Source organism: Marmota monax, unplaced genomic scaffold (genome assembly GCF_021218885.2).
Source record: "Marmota monax isolate L192 unplaced genomic scaffold, Marmota_monax_Labrador192_F-V1.1 WCK01_AAM20220418_F8-fsc00202, whole genome shotgun sequence".
Lineage (NCBI taxonomy): Eukaryota > Metazoa > Chordata > Mammalia > Rodentia > Sciuridae > Marmota > Marmota monax.
In genome coordinates, this window is record NW_026695005.1 from 3,066,216 (window position 1) to 3,087,348 (window position 21,133).

General features: G+C 37.6%; 1 protein-coding gene and 1 long non-coding RNA gene across 2 annotated transcripts in view; one reads left to right on the forward strand and one right to left on the reverse strand.

Moving 5' to 3' along the window:
* The window catches only part of LOC124081362 (uncharacterized), a 43,882-nt gene that overhangs the window by 15,693 nt on the left and 7,056 nt on the right, over window positions 1–21,133 (reverse strand). The window contains exon 4 of the long non-coding RNA XR_009225240.1: window positions 2,688–2,923. This is a non-coding gene — a long non-coding RNA (uncharacterized LOC124081362). The remainder of the gene's footprint in view (window positions 1–2,687; window positions 2,924–21,133) is intronic.
* Rgs13 (regulator of G protein signaling 13) overlaps window positions 1–21,133 on the forward strand; it is a 34,758-nt gene that overhangs the window by 4,640 nt on the left and 8,985 nt on the right. Inside the window, exons 4-5 of the mRNA XM_046427566.2 lie at window positions 1,928–1,996; window positions 5,050–5,111. Of these exons, the coding sequence (XP_046283522.1) occupies window positions 1,932–1,996; window positions 5,050–5,111 (127 nt within the window). The 5' untranslated portion in view covers window positions 1,928–1,931. The remainder of the gene's footprint in view (window positions 1–1,927; window positions 1,997–5,049; window positions 5,112–21,133) is intronic.

Genomic DNA, 21,133 nt, shown 5'->3' on the forward strand with positions numbered 1-21,133 from the left:
ATTTGCCAACTTCGGGGTGTGCCACCCATTCACATTGCAGGCTATACTGTAATGATACCCCCTAAAGATATGAAGACCAGAATAGCCAAATGTCAGAGCCCTACATCTCTGTCCCTGCTATAGCGTTCTGTCAACAGCTTTCCCAAAAGACAAGAAAGAGAGAGAAAGGGAGGAAAGAAAAAGGGGGAAAAATGCAAATTGCAAGTACCTCTGTAAAATTATCCCTCCATGTAACCTGAGCTCCATTCCCTCCCGTTTTCCTCCATCTGTTTCCGCCCTCCCTGTTCCACTGAAAACTGTCTTCCCCACGCTCATTAATGCCTTCTTGACAACATCTTTCAATTCTTGGTTCTCAGTCTCTCCCCAGCTTTTAACTCTCAATTGGCCACAGTCCTTTCTGACAAGCACATTTCTTTGGTTTCTATGAGAGCATATCGTTTTGGTTTTTGTCCTACGAGCTCCTATTTCACAGTCTTTCTCTTAAATGTTTGTGTTCTTCAGTCACTCATCTGGAGCTGCATTCTTTCCTCAGTTCACACTCTTCCTGGACATCTTATCATATTTCTGGTTTCTTACACATTTATGAAAACTGCCTGAAATCTAAACTCTCACCTGAACTTATTCACTTTCTTTTTCTCACTTTCCATGTCCAATGTATTAACGAGGTACTAGCAGTTTTTCCTTCAAATTCTCTAAAATCTACCCCCCTCCCTCCATTCTCCACTGCCACCCCCCACTCACCCCTCATCTGGACTCCTGCAGTTGCCTGCCAACTCTCCTCCCTGATTTCCACTCTTGCTACAGGGCACTTCATGCTAGTCACAAAACTGACTGCAAATGTTAACCTGTCTCCTCTGAAATGTAAAACCTTTCAATGATTTTCCAACTTCTAAATATAAAATCTAAGGCCTGCATGGCCTAATATTCTTGGCCTCAGCCTCTTCTTACAACTTCATCTCCCACCACTTTCTTGCTGCAGTAATCATTTTGAACATGATTATTGGTCCCAAAGACCTTTTCGGTTCATTTCTTTCAGATCTCTCCCTGCCGTGCCCTAGATTCATAGGGCAACTTCATTCTTTTCCTTTCTTCAAGTAGGACCTGACTGTTGCCTCCTGACCTTTGTCCAGGTAGCCTCCTTCCTCTCTCAGCACTTTCCCACACCTTCAGCAGATTCCAGCTCAGATAATACTTCACTGGGATACTACTAACCACCCTCAAGTCTAGCTGCATTCTCCTGTGTTTGCTGGCTTCCCCTGTACTTCCTGTATTGAAGCCCCATCACATGCATCTCACTTGCTTGGCAGTTAAGGCAGGAAGAGGAGAAACAAGATCTGTGTGGACCACCTACTGGCAGCCAGAGCTTGGGGCATAATAAGGTGTCCAGGACCAAGCACTTCAATCTAATTTTTTTTTTAAATCAAACTAACAATGTACAGAATGGAGAAAACTATACAGGCAACACACTTCTCAGAATTCATTCCTAAGTTTCATTGTTCATTTAGCTATTATACTATTTTATTTGACTAATTACAAAAAAGCAAATTTTTGCTCAATATATAGAGAGCTTTTGAAAAATAAAAATTGCCCAAAAAAGGAAACCTTAGAAGTCGGTGAATTCCCTTGTCAGTGGGCTGTAAATGAAAAGGTATTTCTCAGAACTTTGCATTTTTAAAACCCCATTCTTCAATGAATAGGTGGGCTAGATAATTTCTAAACTCACATAGAAATCTAAGCACTGACATAAAATATGCATGAGAGCTGAGTCATTTCCTTCCCCTCCACAACCCCACTCACTGTATTTGAACTTCAAGAATTCATCTTATTTTTTCATCATTTGTAGCTTTATGTGTTCTTTAAAAATTAACTCTAACATATAACTATTTTAAATGACTAAATGATACAAATACATACTGTATTTCTTTAGAAAAATGAGCAGGCGGAATTGCTGGATTTGTAAGATGTGCAGCAATGAGTCCAAGAGACTCCCTTCAAAGTAAGTAGCATTTAAATTCTATGGCCATTTAAGGTATTTTTGTCACATGATAAGTAGTGTGTATTTATTTAACTGTTCTCAATATATTTTGCCCAGAAAGTAAAATTTGCATTTATACATGAGTAATTTCACCAGAAGAGCAATCATGTGTTACACTAAGATTCCGTTTTCATTATTCATGGTTTACACTTGAGAATTCAGCAAGTTAAATATTTTTAGCATCTATTATGAGTTTTTTAAAGTTTGAGATTTTTCGATCCAAAATATTTTCAGAGTTCAAACCCTTCATCTGTAAAGTGCCAGAAAACTTCACTCCTGCTGGGAATGGTGGCACACACCTGGGATGCTGAGGCAGGAGGATCATGAGTTCAAAGCCAGTCTCAGCAATTTAGTGAGGCCCTAAGCAATTTAGCCAGACCCAGTCTCTAAATAAAAATATTAAAAAGGGCTGGAGATGTGGCTCCGTGGTTAAGTGCTCCTGGGTTTAATCCTCTGTACCAAAGGAAAAAAGTTCATTCCTAGATAGAATTTATGAGACTGGAAGGGTAATTAAATGCTTACCAAGTTCCCAATCTCTTTAAGTTTTGCCATAACTAAAAAATGTAGCCATTTGGAGGAGTGACTGGATTAAAATAAGAAGAAAGAAGAATGCCTGAGAAATGTGAGAAGCCATTCAGTTGGATGTACTCACCGCAAAGACTTCCCAGGTTGGAGATCCTTCTGAGGTTCATGATGAGTGCCTAGCCCAGTCCAGGTAGAGACCTCAGCTCTGGGCTCATCTCCCTGTAGGGTCACAGCTCCTGGCCTATAGGCACCTCTGCCGAAGTACGGAAAGTCCTAGAACACTCGCAAGCCACTGTGTCTTTAGGAGGAGGCTCAGCAGGAAGACCCAAAGCTCAGCAATTTAAACCTGTTGAGGCTGCTGACCTACACAGATGCATCCAAGGAGAAAAGATGTTAATAGGCAATTGAGAACAGCTGTCTGTTCCTCTCCTGGTGATTCCAATGGACTATCACCATCAGAGCTTGCATTTTTAGCTACCTGCCTTGTAGTCCCACAATGAGGGAAGGGGAAAGTCAAAAACAAGAAAATTCATGTTTACAGAAGGCAGTGCTTGATGACAGTCACTTGATAAGTGCTTTGCATTCACCACCTCATTTAATTTTCATGGTAACTATGATAGACATTATTATCCATTCTCTAGATAATGAAACTGAGGTTTAGAGATTTTTAAATACAGTAAGACCAGAAACTATTAAGGACAGCACTGGGATTAGAACCTAGAATTATCAGCCTCTGAACACTCTTCATTCCTCTGTCCATGATGTCATGACATCTCAAAATGTTCCATGTGCGATTGCCATACACTGCCTATCTGCCCAGAAGAAAGAAGGGGATGCAAAACTGGAGAACTTATATCAGGCAACTCAGGCAGGTGAGGGGACAAAGGTGTTTTCTATAATTCTGATGAGACCAATGAAATATTCCTGGGCCAGCGTGAAACTTGTGAAATAGAAATAAACATGACAAACAAAAATGATATTCAAACAGAAAGAGATTTCACAACTTTACCTTCAAGCATAATTACTCTAACCATAATCTATCTCTATAAATTTCATGACTCTTAGAGTCAAAGGAATTCTCTTACCAACAATTTCCAACTCCTAATCTTACACTGACCCAACACAGTGATCCTATCTTCCCTCAGGTTGTAGATTTTATTCTTTCCTACATAATGAGAATGAGTGGGACAGATAGGCATGCAATACACCTTATCTAGCACTTTCCATTTCCCTGGATTGAGAAGGTTATTTTAGGTTACTCTTTCCAAAGTTCTAATAAGAGAAAAGAACAATGAGTCAGGTAGAATTTCATGGGAAAAAAAAAATTTTTTTTGAAAGCAATCCTAACATAGTACACTGTTAAGCTTCAGTACTGATACAAACAGTCCATCCAAAATTGACAGGATCCATCTGAATTTTTAGAAAACAAAAGATATTTGACCTTTTTAGGGCTCCAAATCTGTTTCCATGTTCTCAGCAGTTTTTTTTAACCTCTGTAATTAATCTTCCTTCTTTGTGTTAAGAACCTGCTAATACTGATAGCTCTTCCTGCAGCGCTAATTTTGGGGCTAACAGCCCCCAACAGTACAGCCAGTGAACAGATCTTGCTTCCATCTATAGTCATCTTTGATTATATCTAGTTGTTGGGAGCAGGAAAATCAAGAATGTACCACAAATCCAATGATAATGAACACATTAACTATTTTAAAGAAGGATAATTTAAAAATCAGCATGTGAAAATGTAGTCTCTTGCCAGTTCACTTCAGGAAGATCCCCAACAAGAACAGAAGAGATGCCCTAGAATTAGTGTCTTTCACAGATATTTTCTAAATGACAAATGGCTTTGTTTATACTGTTTAAGTCAAATGTCACTCGACATATTGTAATTAATATTAAACCTTCAAACTCCCCCCCCAAAAAAAATCAGCAAATAAGAGACTGAGAAAATCATAGGTACAGAATTACTAATTTTATTATGAAAGTACATGCACATAGGTTTTGTGGGTGAACTCTTAAGATTCTAATAGACACAATGGATAAGCATGTTGCTGATGGCAGAAATATACAGTCCATAACCCTGTGAAAGCAACTTGGCAGTTTGTACCAAGAACCTTAAAACTACATCTTTTTTTTTACCCACTAATCTCTTTAAGAAATTAACTATCTTATGGGGCACAGCAAGCCTTATCCACATTTGGGGCTACTTTGGGGAATAGAAAGATTGTATCACTATGATTCTTTATCTTTTTAATACTTATTTCCTTATATTTTCAAAAATATCCTGCTTTTTATGAGTTTTATAAGTTTTAAATTTTTATTATAAAAATAAAATGTAAGTAGATACATTTCCATACAAAACCACACACAAATGGAGTGTAATTATATTTCAGGGTTTTTTTTTTTTTGGAGGTAATATAATTATATTTAATTCAGCAAAAACCTCAAGAACATTTAACCCAATCAGCATCTTTTTTTTTTCTTTTTCAAAGCCTTACTCTGGAAGAAATATTACAGTGGGCCCAATCTTTTGAAAATTTGATGGCTACCAAATGTGAGTATTATGCATATCTAATTTTTGAATAACCAGCCAGTGTCATTCTTAGGCAAAGAAGAGGGAATCTAGTTGATGAATATACGCTGTTCTGCTCAATGGCAACTGACATCGTTATAAAAAGAAAACCTGAAAATAGTTTGTCGTGTCAACTATGGTTATTTTTCTCTAGTGTTAATTAAAACAAGATTAGTCACTGCAGATATTTATTCTTCACAAGTATATGTATAAAATCCCTTGGCAAATATGCTGAAATAGTAACACATACTGAAATATGCTGCCTTGCCATAGCCTTCCAAAGTTAGCATTAAAAAAAAAAAAAAAAGTCTGCTTTGCTGTTCCAAGCGCTTTCAAAAGTAAGAGTGAAGTTGAATCTTGATGTTCTGAAACTCCTCAAAGTTTATCAGTGTCTGATTTAACTGGGCCTATATGTGGATCTGTGTAGAGTTGTATATAAGTATCAACATGATATAAAGCAGAGAGAATAGTAGTGGATAAGAAGAGATAAATTCAGAGGTTCAAGGAAGGAAATATGAAGAATGATGTACACTCAAGAGAACTGCCAACTGTACTTGGGTTAAGAAACTGGCAACTGGATGTGGTAGCACCTGCCTGTAATCCCAGTGGCTTGGGAGGCTAAGGCAGGAGGATGGCAAGTTCAAAGCCAGCCTTAGCAATGTAGCAGGCCCTAAGTAATACAAAAAGGGCTGGGCTGTAGTTCAGTGGTTAATCACTGTGGGTTCAATCCCCAGTACCAAAAAGGAAGGAAGGAAGGAAGGAAGGAAGGAAGGAAGGAAGGAAGGAAGGAACGAACGAACTGGAAGGTTGTAGAAAATGATAAAAACCAAAAGACAAAGTAGTGGGTACTCAGAAAATTTTTCATTGAATCAGTAATTTTTTGTTTTTGTTTTTGTTTTTAAATAGAGTTAGTGCCACTCAAATCTTTGTTAATTTTTACCTATAGACCCATGTTTTTACTTAAGATCCCCTTTCGGGCTCTCTGTGAATGTGGACTCCATGGAGGGGGGCTAGGTGTGCTGCGTAGATGTTTTAATTGGTGCACTGCTGTGGTTATTCTGGACAGGAACCTCCTGTCGCTCCTGGGGCCGCCATGCTGACTCAGCCCTCTTTGGTATGGACACACTGTCACTGTCTGGGCCAAAGGGTGGGAGATGGGGACCCTTGTCTACTCCTGCTAAAGACTCTACAACTTGCTGCATGGCCCCTGCCCTGCTACTAGAAACTGCACCCCAGCCTGGGGCACACCCTGAGCTCTGCTTCCCTACTAGGCCTTTCCAGTGAACACTGGGAGCCATGGTTTCTTTTTCAAACTACCTCTTTCACTTTTAAGGTGTTCCTCAAAGTTTTGTGATCCAATTCACAAGCCTGACTGTGAATTTTAAACAATATCTTTTGGGTACTTTTGACAGCATTTAAATGGGAAGAAAAGACAAAAATGTTTTGTTTAGTCAACTCTGTTGATTCTTCTTCTGTTAATAGTTTGGATTTAGGTCCCAACATTCCACAGAAAAGATGAAAGCAAGAAGACATCATACTGCTCTTTATAAAAAACAAGCAAAAATATGGTAAAAAATCTTGTCAGAAATCAAATTAGTATGAAGTTTATATAAAATATTTTTAAAAACTGATAAAACAAATCATTCTGTGGAGCAGTCAGCCAGAAAAGAAAACTATGAATATAAATATTAGACTTTCCACAGTATAAAAATGTGTTTACGTTCACCAAGGACACTAGCAAAATTCATCCTTTAAGCTAAGATATGCAGATGACTCTCTTTTACATAAATTAAAGCACTGATTCTAGAAACAACTAGTTCAGCAATTCACATGGGGAGAAAACATATTAGGCTGGGTCTCAAGAGAGGAGCAGATATTGGTTTAGAAGATGTTTTTTGGGGAGCCATTAAGTATAAATACATAGTCAAGACAATACAATTAGATTCAAATAATTCCATAAAAATACCTTTATGGAAAAAGGGATCTTTAAACAAACAAACAAAAAAAAAAAAAAAAAAAACCTCATCAATTTGAGCATAGACCTATGGCAAAATTGAGACATTAGTTAAAAATTAAGAATGTTAGATCTGGGACCAGTGGAACACACTTGTAATCCCAGCAACTTGAGAGGCTGAGGCAGGATGAGCAAAAATTGAGGCCAGCCTCAGCAACTCAACAAGACCCCAGCTCAAAATGTAAACAAAAGGAACTAGTGATGTGCTTCAGTGATAAAGTACCCCTAGGTTCAATCCCTAGTCCAAAAATAGAACGTTGGTAACCTGGACACATTCTAGATGTTATCTAATGTTGCATTGTTGACAGACAAGTTTTGTAAAATGCCGAAGACATTTTTTTACAAATATTGTGGGCCTCTATTCAAAATTCATTCAATAAATATATATTGAGCACTTCTTAGTATCAGGAAGGGTGCCTGGAAAAAAATCCCACGTGCCCATGTGACACATAAAATACCAACGTGGGAGTGGCAGGGAGTTCCAAAAACAGAAAATCCCCCAGAAAAGAAAAAGGAGGATTTCCATTTAAGGCACATTAGGGTAAAATTTAAAAACAGTAATTAAAGCAATTTTTTTTTGTAGCACTCTGAATAGAATTCCAAAGGCAAGACAAACGCATACTTTAAAAAAATAATAGCCTTTGACAAAAAAAAAAAAAAAATCAGCTAAGGCTGCATTAGGAGCTGACTGGCAACATTTTAAAGATAAAAAACTATTGTAGAAGTAAGTCCAGGAGATTTAAATGGTGTGTCTTTCAATGAAGACATGTAGTGTGGAGGATTCCTCAGGACTTCATGTGAAAACCAGCATCATTATAAAATCCTCCACAATGAATTAAGCAGGAAACACAAAAGTTCCCCCCAAATCTCCAAATGAACAAGTGATAGAAAGTTCTTCAAGTTTCCAAACATCTGAGTTTTTAGGTAATATTAAATTATTTTCAAACGGACATATAGATAGTGAGAAATTTTAAATGTTCCAAGTTAAGACTTTGTCATCTTTCCATGAAAATACCTGAGAGAATCACCTAAGAATTTTTCTTCAATGATGGTTTCCCAAACCACAGCACTGCAACCAAAACCATGGCAAAACATGAGGCATCACCAAGGTAAACACAAGAAACGAAATTCTGTGGATTTTTCTGATGACTAAGCCTTAACCAAGATACAGTGGAACTAGAAAAGGTACAGAGAAGTGCATTTGAGATGTCAGAGAACTAACAACCACCTAAATCCAGGGAGTCTTCAAAGTGGAAAGGTCAGGACTAAAAAAAAAAAAAAAAAAAAATCTATAATGCCAGAAAAAAAAATCTGTATACTGCCAGAAAAATATCTAAAATGCAGAAGGTACATACTTATATGTATGAATGAATTCTCAAAAGATGAGAACAGCGTTGCTCACTGATGTTTGTGTCAATTACATTTCATACAACTAAAAAAGATGTTTAGTTCCAAGTTGTTCCTTGGGTGAGTCACTCAATCCCAGAGTGTGTCTGGAAGAACATCCAAGACCTGGAGACATTAGGTCACACTGCTCAGCATGTGCTCCCTTTGAGGGGAGGACACAGACAGACAAGCAAGCAAATTAATGAATAACTAATTTCATAAAGTGGTCAGTGACTTGTTGAAAATGAAACCAAATGATATGACCTAAAAAAAAAAAAAATCAGGTAAAAGGTCACAATTCCGTTGATTAGTTAAAGAACAACTGTGAGAAGGAGTAAAATGTGATCAAAGAGCTGAGTGAGGAGACACAGCCACCCACGCTGAAGGCTGTGGTCAGAGTGGCTCAAGCAGAGAGAAACCACCTTTCAAAGGCCCTGGAGAAGTGAGTGAGGTTAGTGTCTTCAAATAACTGAAAGAAATTTGAAATGAGAGAAGCACAGGGCCTTACAAGTCACACTAAAGGCCTCAAACTAGAGTAACAAGGCTTAGTGTACCAGATACCCTGGTTCTCTTCTGATGAACAGAAACAGGGAGAGTGGTTACACAACTATACAATATACCAGGTCAGATTAGAATCAGTGGAGAAGATAAGGCTGGGAGCAATTAGCATGTGGCTAAGTAGCAAAAACCTCTCTAGGGTCTAGGAGATCACTGGAGCGAGGGTTCAGATAGAGAACTAAGATCCAAGAAGAGGAGAGGGGTGGTGGAAGAGGATGGGAAAAGAGTCTCAGGGGAGTTAAGAATGACTAAAAACAGTGTGTGATCATGGAAGCCAAAGGAGATACTTGCTTCAAGAAAGGAACCCTGAACTGTGTCAAAAACGCTGAAAAGTCAGGTAAGGTGAGAAAATAACAGCGCCCACTGGAGGTGGCAATAAGGAAGCCAATAGTGCCTTGATGAGCAGTTTGGAGGACACACGGTGAAGATGGTAACACAGGGATGATTCACACACGCTTTGATGTGAAGGTCAACAGACTAAAAAGCAGAGACTGGAAAATGGCTGAATAGGAAGCCTGATGTGCTTCCTCCACAATGAAGGATCGAAACAAGGAAAAAAGAAAAAAAACTGCAGCTGTTTCACTGGAGTGTGAGGCAGAGTGTTGGAGTGCAGTGGGGATGTGGCGGAGATGGTGCAGAGCACGGAGATATACTATGCCTCCGAAGGATGGGAACTAAGCACATAGAATCCATCTTTCCATCTCCAAAATCAATCCTGAGTCAAGAAGGACTTCAATCCATCAGAAGTATTTACTACTGGAGAATCATGTGGCTCTTACAAGCATTAGATTTAGTTTGGGGAAATGCCAGGTTACCACAGTGCTGGATTGCCATAGAGAAGGAGTTCAGCCCATGCTGTGCCCTCCCCCACCCACACTCTTGCTTCATGGAGCCATCTTGAAACCTCACCCACCTGAAGCAACCAGGCAATTTCTCTTGGAATCTCCACTGAGCCAGCCCTGTGAGCCACCAGGAGGACAGCCAAGCCTGTGAACTGGGAAGTACCAGAACAGCCCAGATTGAGTAGTATGGTCTGTAGAAAGCCCCAGAAAACAGCCAGATGGCATGACCCTTCCACCTTCCATCCCAGGAAGTAGCCGAGCAGCCCCACCCATCTGCCGTCTGCTCCAGAAGCAGCCAGGTAGCCCTGATCACCTACCTTATGGCCCATTAATGGAGCTAAGCCTGGCCAGAGCACTTGGGCCCATGAAGGACCAGGCAAGCAGTTGACTGGCCAGGTCCATCCACGTAAGATTCTGAAAAGCTGTCAAGTAGCCTTTCTTGAGTGGCTTAGCCTACCAAATTTCCCTCCTCCAGGGAACATCTGGGCAGCCCTGCTCATCCCCCAATGGCTCTAAGAAGCAATTCAGTAGCCTGCTCTCTGAAGTTTGGCCTGCTAGGCCTTGAGAAGTAGATGACTAGGAGGCAGCTGGGTAAACCTCCCTGGAGTAGGTCAGCCCCTGGAGGCCCCACAAAATTCCTTGTGCAGTCCTTAGACACTGACAGGCACCCCCCACTCACTACTAGACACACTGACCTGCACAGACCTAGGGGGCCCACTAGTTTGGCCTCACTCTGACATAAGCTACAGAAATTGATGGCCTCCCCATACCTGCAGCCAGATGTACTATGTACAGAGCAGCCAGCAAACCCACCTTTCCAAAGGAGCTGAATTCCATCTGGCAGTGCAATTCATAGCCCCTACAGCCTAGCCCACCAAAATACCCACAGACATCACCAACATGGATTACAGCTAAAAAGGCTTCATGAACACTATACTAAAATAAACAACCTGGAACCAAAGCCAATATAACATATCCAAATAATAACCTAGGACACATTATCAGAAGAAAGAAATTATCACTATGAAAGCTACTCTATAAATTGGTAGAGGCAATTAACCCACCAGATACAAAATTCCCAAAGTAGAGACAAGCAGCATAAACAAAAGGTAGTCAGGTACCTTCAAAGGAACACTATAAATCTCTGGCAACAAACACTGAAAAAAAGGAAATTGATAAATTGTCTGACAAATAATCCAAAGCAATGATTTTAAGGAAACAATGAAAGAAAATACTGAAAAAAATATATACACTAGAAAATATAGATGATGCAATAAAATTAGGAAGATAATTTATGATATGAATGAGAAATTCAGCAAAGACAGCTCAAAGAAAGAGCCTATCAATAATACTGAAGGTAAGAACTCAGTAAATGAAATAAAAAATACAGTGAAGAGCCTGAATTGATCAGGAAGAATAGCAAGTTTCTGACCTTGGAGGAAGAGGAGAAGGGTAAGAAATAGAAATAACAGAAGAACTTTAAAAGAAATGAAGAAAGACATTGAGACTTATGGGACACCATAAATTGGACTAACCTTCACAGTATGGGTGGTCCAGAGGAATAGAAAATGTATTCTAAAATAATTGCTGAAAACTGTCTTAATTTTGGAAAAAGATATGGATATTCAGATCCAAAAAATTGAAAGCCCCTTGGAGCACTAAAAAAGAAATCTTGGAGGCATATGATAGTCAAACTTTCAAAAGTATAAGGCAATTCTAAAAACAGCAAGAGCAAAGGATCAAGCCACTTATAAGGCAATCCCCATTAAACTAACAGTAGATTTCTTAACAGAAGCCTTACAGACCAGGAAAGGATGGAATAATATATTCAAAGTCCTCAAAAAAAAAAAAAAGCCAACCCAAAATATCATATCCAGCAAAATGGGTGTCTTCCAAAATGAAACAGAAACGGAATTTCCTAAAGAAGCAAACGTTAAGAGAATTCATCAGCCATCAGACCAACTCTACAAGAAATGTTTTAGGAAGCATTTCAAAAGCAAAATGAGGAAAACTACCATTATGAAAATATGCAAAAGGACCTAACTCAACGATAGAGTAGATATACAAAAGAGAAAGAGAATCAAACCCTAACAATACAGAAAACCACTAAACCACAAAGATGAACAAGAGAGGAAGAAAGGAAAAAGAATATACAAATCAATCAGAAAAAAAAATAACAAAATGGCATGAGTACATCTTTACTTGACCAATAATAACTTTGAATATAAACAAATTCAATTCCCCAATTGAAAGGTATAGACTGGATGAATGGATTTTTAAAAAAAAAAAAACAAGCAGGAGTGTCCATACTCATATCAAATAAAATAGATTTCAAGCCAAAGTTAATCAAAAGGGATAAAGAGGGACACTACATACTGCTTAAGGGAACCATACACCAACAAGACATAACAATCATAAATATATATGCCCCAAACAATGGTGCAGCTATGTTCATCAAACAAACTCTTCGCAAGTTCAAGAGTCTAATAGACCACCATACAATAATCATGGGAGACTTCAACACACCTCTCTAGCCACTGGACAGATCTTCCAAACAAAAGTCTAGGTTATTAATTGTGTTATTGAGTTCTATAGGTCTATAGTTTCCTTATTCAACTTTTGTCCAATACTTTTCAAGCTACTTCAGGAAATAGAAAAAGAGAGAGAACTTCCAAATTCATTCTACGAGGCCAACATCACCCTGATACCTAAACCAGACAAAGACACTTCAAAGAAAGAAAACTACAGACCAATATCTCTAATGAACCTAGATGCAAAAATCCTCAATAAAATTCTGGCGAATCAGATACAAAAACATATCAAAAAAATTGTGCACCATGATCAAGTAGGATTCATCCCTGGGATGCAAGGCTGCTTCAATATACAGAAATCAATAAATGTTATTCACCACATCAATAGACTTAAAAATAAGAACCATATGATCATCTCGATAGATGTGGAAAAAGCATTCGACAAAGTACAGCATCCCTTTATGTTCAAAACTCTAGAAAAACTAGGGATAACAGGAACATACCTCAATATTGTAAAAGCAATTTATGCTAAGCCTCAGGCTAGCATCATTCTGAATGGAGAAAAATTGAAGGCATTCCCTCTAAAATCTGGAACAAGACAGGGATGCCCTCTCTCTCCACTTCTGTTCAACATAGTTCTCGAAACACTGGCCAGAGCAATTAGACAGACGAAAGAAATTAAAGGCATAAAAATAGGAAAAGAAGAACTTAAATTATCACTATTTGCAGATGACATGATTCTATACCTAGCAGACCCAAAAGGGTCTACAAAGAAACTATTAGAGCTAACAAATGAATTCAGCAAAGTGGCAGGATATAAAATCAACACGCATAAATCAAAGGCATTCCTGTATATCAGCGACAAATCCTCTGAAATGGAAATGAGGACAACCACTCCATTCACAATATCCTCAAAAAATAAAATAAAATACTTGGGAATCAACCTAACAAAAGAGGTGAAAGACTTATACAATGAAAACTACAGAACCCTAAAGAGAGAAATAGAAGAAGATCTTAGAAGATGGAAAAATATACCCTGTTCATGGATAGGCAGAACTAACATCATCAAAATGGCGATATTACCAAAAGTTCTCTATAGGTTTAATGCAATGCCAATCAAAATCCCAACGGCATTTCTTGTAGAAATAGAGAAAGCAATCATGAAATTCATATGGAAAAATAAAAGACCCAGAATAGCAAAAACAATGCTAAGCAGGAAGTGTGAATCAGGCGGTATAGCGATACCAGACCTCAAACTATACTACAGAGCAATCAATAGTAACAAAAACAGCATGGTACTGGTACCAAAACAGGCGGGTGGACCAATGGTACAGAATAGAGGACACAGAAACCAATCCACAAAACTACAACTATCTTATATTTGATAAAGGGGCTAAAAGCATGCAATGGAGGAAGGATAGCATCTTCAACAAATGGTGCTGGGAAAACTGGAAATCCATATGCAACAAAATGAAACTGAATCCCTTTCTCTCACCATGCACAAAAGTTAATTCAAAATGGATCAAGGAGCTTGATATCAAATCAGAGACACGCCGTCTGATAGAAGAAAAAGTTGGCTACGATCTACAGTCGGTGGGGTCTGGCTCCAAATTCCTCAATAGGACACCCATAGCACAAAAGTTAATAACTAGAATCAACAAATGGGACTTACTCAAACTAAAAAGTTTTTTTCTCAGCAAAAGAATCAATAAGAGAGGTAAATAGGGAGCCTACACCCTGGGAACAAATCTTTACTCCTCACACTTCAGATAGAGCCCTAATATCCAGAGTATACAAAGAACTCAAAAAATTAGACAATAAGAAAACAAACAACCCAATCAACAAATGGGCCAAGGACCTGAACAGACACTTCTCAGAGGAGGACATACAGTCAATCAACAAGTACATGAAAAAATGCTCACCATCTCTAGCTGTCAGAGAAATGCAAATCAAAACCACCCTAAGATACCATCTCACTCCAGTAAGATTGGCAGCCATTAGGAAGTCAAACAACAACAAGTGCTGGCGAGGATGTGGGGAAAAGGGTACACTTGTACATTGCTGGTGGGACTGCAAATTGGTGCAGCCAATCTGGAAAGCAGTATGGAGATTTCTTGGAAAGCTGGGAATGAAGCCACCATTTGACCCAGCTATTCCCCTTCTCGGTCTATTCCCTAAAGACCTAAAAAGAGCATGCTACAGGGACACTGCTACATCGATGTTCATAGCAGCACAATTCACAATAGCAAGACTGTGGAACCAACCTAGATGCCCTTAAATAGACGAATGGATAAAAAAAAATGTGGCATTTATACACAATGGAGTATTACTCTGCATTAAAAAATGACAAAATCATAGAATTTGCAGGGAAATGGATGGCATTAGAGCAGATTATGCTAAGTGAAGCTAGCCAATCCCTAAAAAACAAATGCCAAATGTCTTCTTTGATATAAGGAGAGTAACTAAGAACAGAGTAGGGACGAAGAGCAGGAGAAGAAGATTAACATTAAACAGGGATGAGAGGTGGGAGGGAAAGGGAGAGAGAAGGGAAATTGCATGGAAATGGAAGGAGACCCTCAGGGTTATACAAAAGTACATACAAGAGGAAGTGAGGGGAAAGGGAAAAATAATACAAGGGGGAGAAATGAATGACAGTAGAGGGGGTAGAGAGAGAAGAGGGGAGGGGAGGGGAGGGGAGGGGGGATAGTAGAGGATAGGAAAGGCAGCAGAACACAACAGACACTAGTATGGCAATATGTAAATCAATGGATGTGTAACTGATGTGATTCTGCAATCTGTATACGGGGTAAAAATGGGAGTTCATAACCCACTTGAATCAAAGTGTGAAATATGATATATCAAGAAATTTGTAATGTTTTGAACAACCAACAATAAAAAATTTAAAAAAAAAAAAAGAAAAAACTAGACCTAACCAAAGCCTACTTACAAAAACCTCACTTCACCAGTGAAGACACACCAAGATTGAAAGTGGAAGGATGGGAAAAGATAAGCAATGCAAATTGAAACTGAAAGCTCGCAGGAGTGACTGTGCTTATTCACAGTCTGTACTTACATAGGATTTAAATCAAGAACTGTAAAAGAGAACAAAAGAGATCACTGTATAAATAAAGGGATCAATTCATCAAGAAGAAATAACAATTGTAAATGTATCTGCACTTAAAGCTGGAGCAACTTACTGTATAAAGCAAATGTTATTAGCTCTAAAAGGAGTACTAGACTCTTCACTCTGCTTTTATCAATGAACAGGTTATCCAGACAGAAATCAACCAAGAAGCACTTAAGCTAAACAACAGACCAACCTGACAAACATTTATAGGTCATTTCATCAAACAGGTGTAGAATGCATATTTTCTCACTGGCACATGGAAACTTCTCTAGGACATACCATATGCGAGGCCAGAAAACAAGTCTCAAAAATTTTAAAAAACTGAAATCATAACATGTATCTTCTCTGAGCACAATGGCATGAAACGAGAAATTTCAGAGATTGTATAAATACACGGAAATTAAGAAATAGTCCCCTGAATGACCAAGTTGGTCACTGAAGAAATCAAAAGTGAAAATTTAAAAATTTATTGAAACAAATGAAAACACAACATACTGAAACCTATGGAATACAGCAAAAGCAATACTAAGAAGAAAGTTTACAGCAATAGGTACTTACATTTTAAAAAATAGAAAGATTTCAAATAAACAAACCCAACAATGCAATCCAAAGAACTTGAAAAACAAGAAAAAAATTAAGCTCAAAATTAGTAGAAGGAAAGAAACAACAAAAACCAGAGCAGAAATAAACAAAATAGAGGCTAAAATTATCAACAAAATAAAGAACAGACTTTTGAAAAGATAAACAAAATTGATAAACCTTCAGCTAGACTAACTCAGAAAAAAAAGAAAAACCTTAAATAAACAAAATCATAGATAAAAAAGGGAACATCACAACTGATATTATAGACGTGCAAAAGATCATTAAGGATTATTATGAACATTGATGCATCAACAAATTAGAAAAACTAGAAGCCCTGGACACATGTAACCTACCAAAATGGAACCAAGAGAACACTGGAAACCTGAATAGACTAAAAACTAGTAACAAAATTTAATATGTATTGAAAAAAAAAAAAAAAACAGAAAAGCTCAGAACCAGATGGTTTTGTTGCTGAATTTTACCAAACTTAAAAGAAGAGCTCATACCAATTCTTCTCAAACAATTCCAAAGTAATAAAGAGCAGGAACCCTTCCAAACTTGTTCAACAAGGACAGCTTTTTCCTAATTGGGATTAATCTCAGGGCTACAAGGATGATTCAGCATATGCAAGGGGACAAAATGAAAGATAAAAATCTTATGATGATCTCAATAAATATAGCAAAAACTTTTAATAAAATCCAACATTCCTTCATGATTAAATCAAAACCTCAAAAATCAATAATGTTATATATGACAAACCCACAGACTACATGATACTGAATGGGAAAAAAAAAAACTGAAATTTTTCCTCTAACATCAGGAACAAGACAAGGATGTCCATTCTCATCACTCGTATTCAATACAGTATTGAATGTTTTAGCCAGAACAATTAGACAAGAAAAAATAAATTAAAATAAAGAGCATCCAAATAGGAAAGGAGGTCAATTTATGCTTATTTGAACAACATGATTGTATGTATAAGACTCCAAAAAAAATTGCTAGAACTGTTGAACAAATTCAGTAAGGTTACAGGATACAAAACTAATACATAAAAATAAGTAGTCTTGCAGAGGGCGGTGGCGTAAGCCTGTAATCCCAGGATCTCGGAAGGCTGAGGCAGGAGAATCGTGAGTTCAAAGCCAGCCTGAGGAACAGCATGAGGCTAAGCAACTCAGTGAGACCCTGTCTCTAAATAAAATACAAAATAGGGCTGGGGATGTGACTCAGTGGTCAAGTGCCCCTGAGTTCAATCCCCAGGACCAAAATAAATAAATAAATAAGTAGCCTTTTATACACCAATAATGAAATTGCTAAGAAAGACATAAAAAAGCAATCCCATTAGCTACAAAATAAAATCCCTGAATAAATTTAAACTAAAGAAGTGAATGATCTTTACAATTAAAATTATAAAACATTAATGAAATAAACAGAAAAGGACACATAGAAAAAAGAAAACATAACCCATGTCTACTGATTAGAAGAATCTATGTTGTTAAAATGTCCATACCACCCAAAGTAATCTATAGAGTCAATACCATTCCAATAATATTTTTCACAGAAACAAAAAAAACCCACTAAAATTTATAGAACACACATAAACATGTGTGTGCACATATAAAGTGGAATATTATTCAGCCATAAAAAGAATGAAATTCTGACCTTTGTAGCAACAAGGATGGAACTGACAGACATATGTTAAAGGAAGTAAGTCAGGCACAGAAAGACAAGTAAAATGTTGCTCTCAAAGAAGTAGAGAACACAATAGTTGTTACTAGAGTCTGATAAGGGTGTGGGGAAAGAGGGAATAGAGAAAAGATGAACAAGGGGTACATAAGTGCACTTCTATAAGAAGAAAAATTTCTAATGTACTGTAGCACAATAGAATAACTATAGTTGACAACAATTAATTATTTTGAAGTAGTAGTCAAAAGGAATTTTAATATTCCCAGCACAAAGAAATAATAACTGTCTGAGGTTGTAGATATGCCGATTATGTGGATCTGATCATTACACATTGTGTACAGGGATAGAAACAGCACACTGTCCTGCATAAAGAGGTACTATTACTACGTGTCAATTAAAAAGAAAGTATGTTTAAAAATAGAAAAAAAAAGTAGAAACACCAAGGGGGCACGTGGTCAATAGTGGGCATATGCGGTCAATAGTTGGGTCTTATTTGGGAAATACAGCAATCTATTTGTATGACGATGACTATTAGTGAAGAGTGGACTGGTGACATGGAGAAGGGTGGAGATAGTGATGCAATAAAAAGTAACATGAACAGAAAAAGCAAAGCAGAGCTGAAAAAAATTCCTCAGGTAATTGGAAAGGACAGGTGCAGATGGAGGTAGTTAACCAACTACCTTGCTGGAGGGAAGATAGGACATCTCCATCTGATTAAGTCTGTCTCAGCAAAGTTTGAAGGTCAACTACAGATTGCTGAAGAGAGGGTGTGTTCGAATGTTAAAAAGGGAAAAGGGATGAAATAATTTCTGGAGATTTTGAGAACTGTGATATTAGGAAAGAATGAGTTAATGACTAGACATGGTGGAGTACCCATTTAAAATGTGCAGTGATCATTTCAAGTTAGAAAGCACAGCTGTGTATTTTTCTGTGGCCTGATCAGTTTGCTCCAGCATAGATGCAGAGCAGGGATATAGCGTAACCAACCTGAGTAGGCCAGTGTTCTGAATCAGAGAGTTTGCATTAATTTTTAATTTTGCTCAAATCTTGGAAATGCTTAGTTGAATGATGTTGGATTACCATACTGCTGAAGGCAATGGAGGCTGCTCTATATTGATGAACATCTATGCTGCCTGGTGCCTCTTTATCCACATGATAGCAGGGCAGATGTTGGAAGTTACTGAGGGATATTGTTACTCCCTCAGGTGCATCTTGATCCCAAAGGCAGAGCCATTCTCTCAATTCTCTCATCTGTGGGGAAGTCTTTGCTGCTCACTCCTGATTGGCAGCTTCCTACACTATCATTTATTCTAATCTCTGCTAACCACGCTGTTTCCATAGTTACCAGCATCAACCCTTGTATTACAGCACTGCCTTGCCTCATCCCTTTGAAAGCATTTAGCACATTTTGTCTTTGCTTTCTCATACACTTCTTCACCTGGCAGGGGGGTAGAAAACCTGGCCTTTCATAGACATTGCTGCTCACTTAGTACATTTTTTTCTCACTCACAAAAAGTGAAAATGTAATAGCATTCCAGGTATGATCTTCTGGTCTCTTGAGCTTCTCAGATAGTGAATTATTAGGGCCTACTTCTTCACTTTCCAAGACCTGTACAAAATGTTCTTTAAAATGTAGAAGCATGAGAGATACAAAAGCCCAGATTAACACTTTAGTCAATACCTGCTATATATAAGGTAGTATATAAGAACTGGGTATATAAAGATGAATAAACTTCATTCCTAATCCTCAAAGCTTCTCAGGTGAATGGAGACATAGTGGAAGTAAACCCATAAATATAATAGACTGTGAGTAGGTAGGTAGATAAACTATAAATTAAAACAGATATGCACTCCATGCTATTTGTCAACTGATAGGAAGAGCTTATCCAGCTTGGGGTATTGAGACAAATTTTTCCAGAAATTGAAATATATAAGCTAAGTCTTGGATCAAGGTAGAAAACCTGCAACATGAAAGGAACTGCATACATAACACACAGGAAGTGTCTAAATAAGGCTCAGAGACTGCCAGCCAGGAAGGGCAAGGGAGGAAGCAGGGGAGATGGAGGGCTGTGTCCTAATGAGCCCTAGAACCACAGCCAAGAGGTCCGGCCTTTGTCATTTGGGAAATGGGAAAATTTTGAAAGGTATAATAGATGGTAATGACTAGGGTTTTGTTTTAGAGATTTTTCTCGAATAAAAGAACAGAAAAGATTGGCAGCTAGATCAGGTCAGAGTTGAACTGAAGCTTTTTCATATTAGAGAGTTCACAAGTCTCAAAATCATAAACAAAAGTAACACATAAAAAGGAAAGTCAGGCCAGCGGGTAAGAGCCTGTCCTAGTCACTTGGGAAGCTGAGGTGAAATGATCACTTGAGTTTGAGACCAGCCTGAGCAACACAGTGAGTCCCCATCTAAAATAAATAATAATAATTTTAAAAGAATAATGAGTAAATGGAGAATAGAAAATAAAGCCATAAATATTACAGAGAGTGCCTTTAAGATACTATCTGAAAAGTCAAGAAACACTAATGATACAAAAGAAAAATGGACAAAATGTTTGAAGTTCACAGGAAAAAAAGAAGAAAAGTTTAGGAAAAAAATTTTTTAAATATTACAGTATGTATCAAAACTCTCTCAAAATATTACATGTTCAGTTTAGGTATTTAATTCCATCAATCAATCCTAAGATAATTGGTCCTAAGGACTTATAGACCAAGATGTTTGGTATTTATATACAAAATGTTTGATATCTATATACCAAAAAATGTAGAAAAATCCAAATGTTCAATAATAATAGAATGACTAAATATACAGTCACCCTTCTGTATCCACATGTCCTGCAGCTCTGAGTTCAATGACCTGCAGATGAAAAATATTTAGGAAAAGAATTGTATGTATATTAAACATGTAGAGATATTTTTTCTTCCCTAAACAATATGGTATAACAACTGTTTACATAACACATGATACTAGGTATTATCAGTAATCTAGAGATGACTTAAAATATACAGAAGGATGTATGTAGCTTATCCACAAATGTTATCCCATTTTATGTAGAAGATTTAGCATTTTCAGATTTTGGCTTCCTCAGGGGGTCCTGAAACCAATGCCCTATGGACACAGAAGAACAATTGTCTTACAACCTAGCCCTTCAATGGACTATCATGATCATCTAAAGTAAAAAGGAAAGTGTTTGTTGCATAATATTAAGCATGAAAGAGCAATAGTGATTTTTTTAAAATGCCTTTACATTATGTCAATAAGTAACTTGTATTTGTATC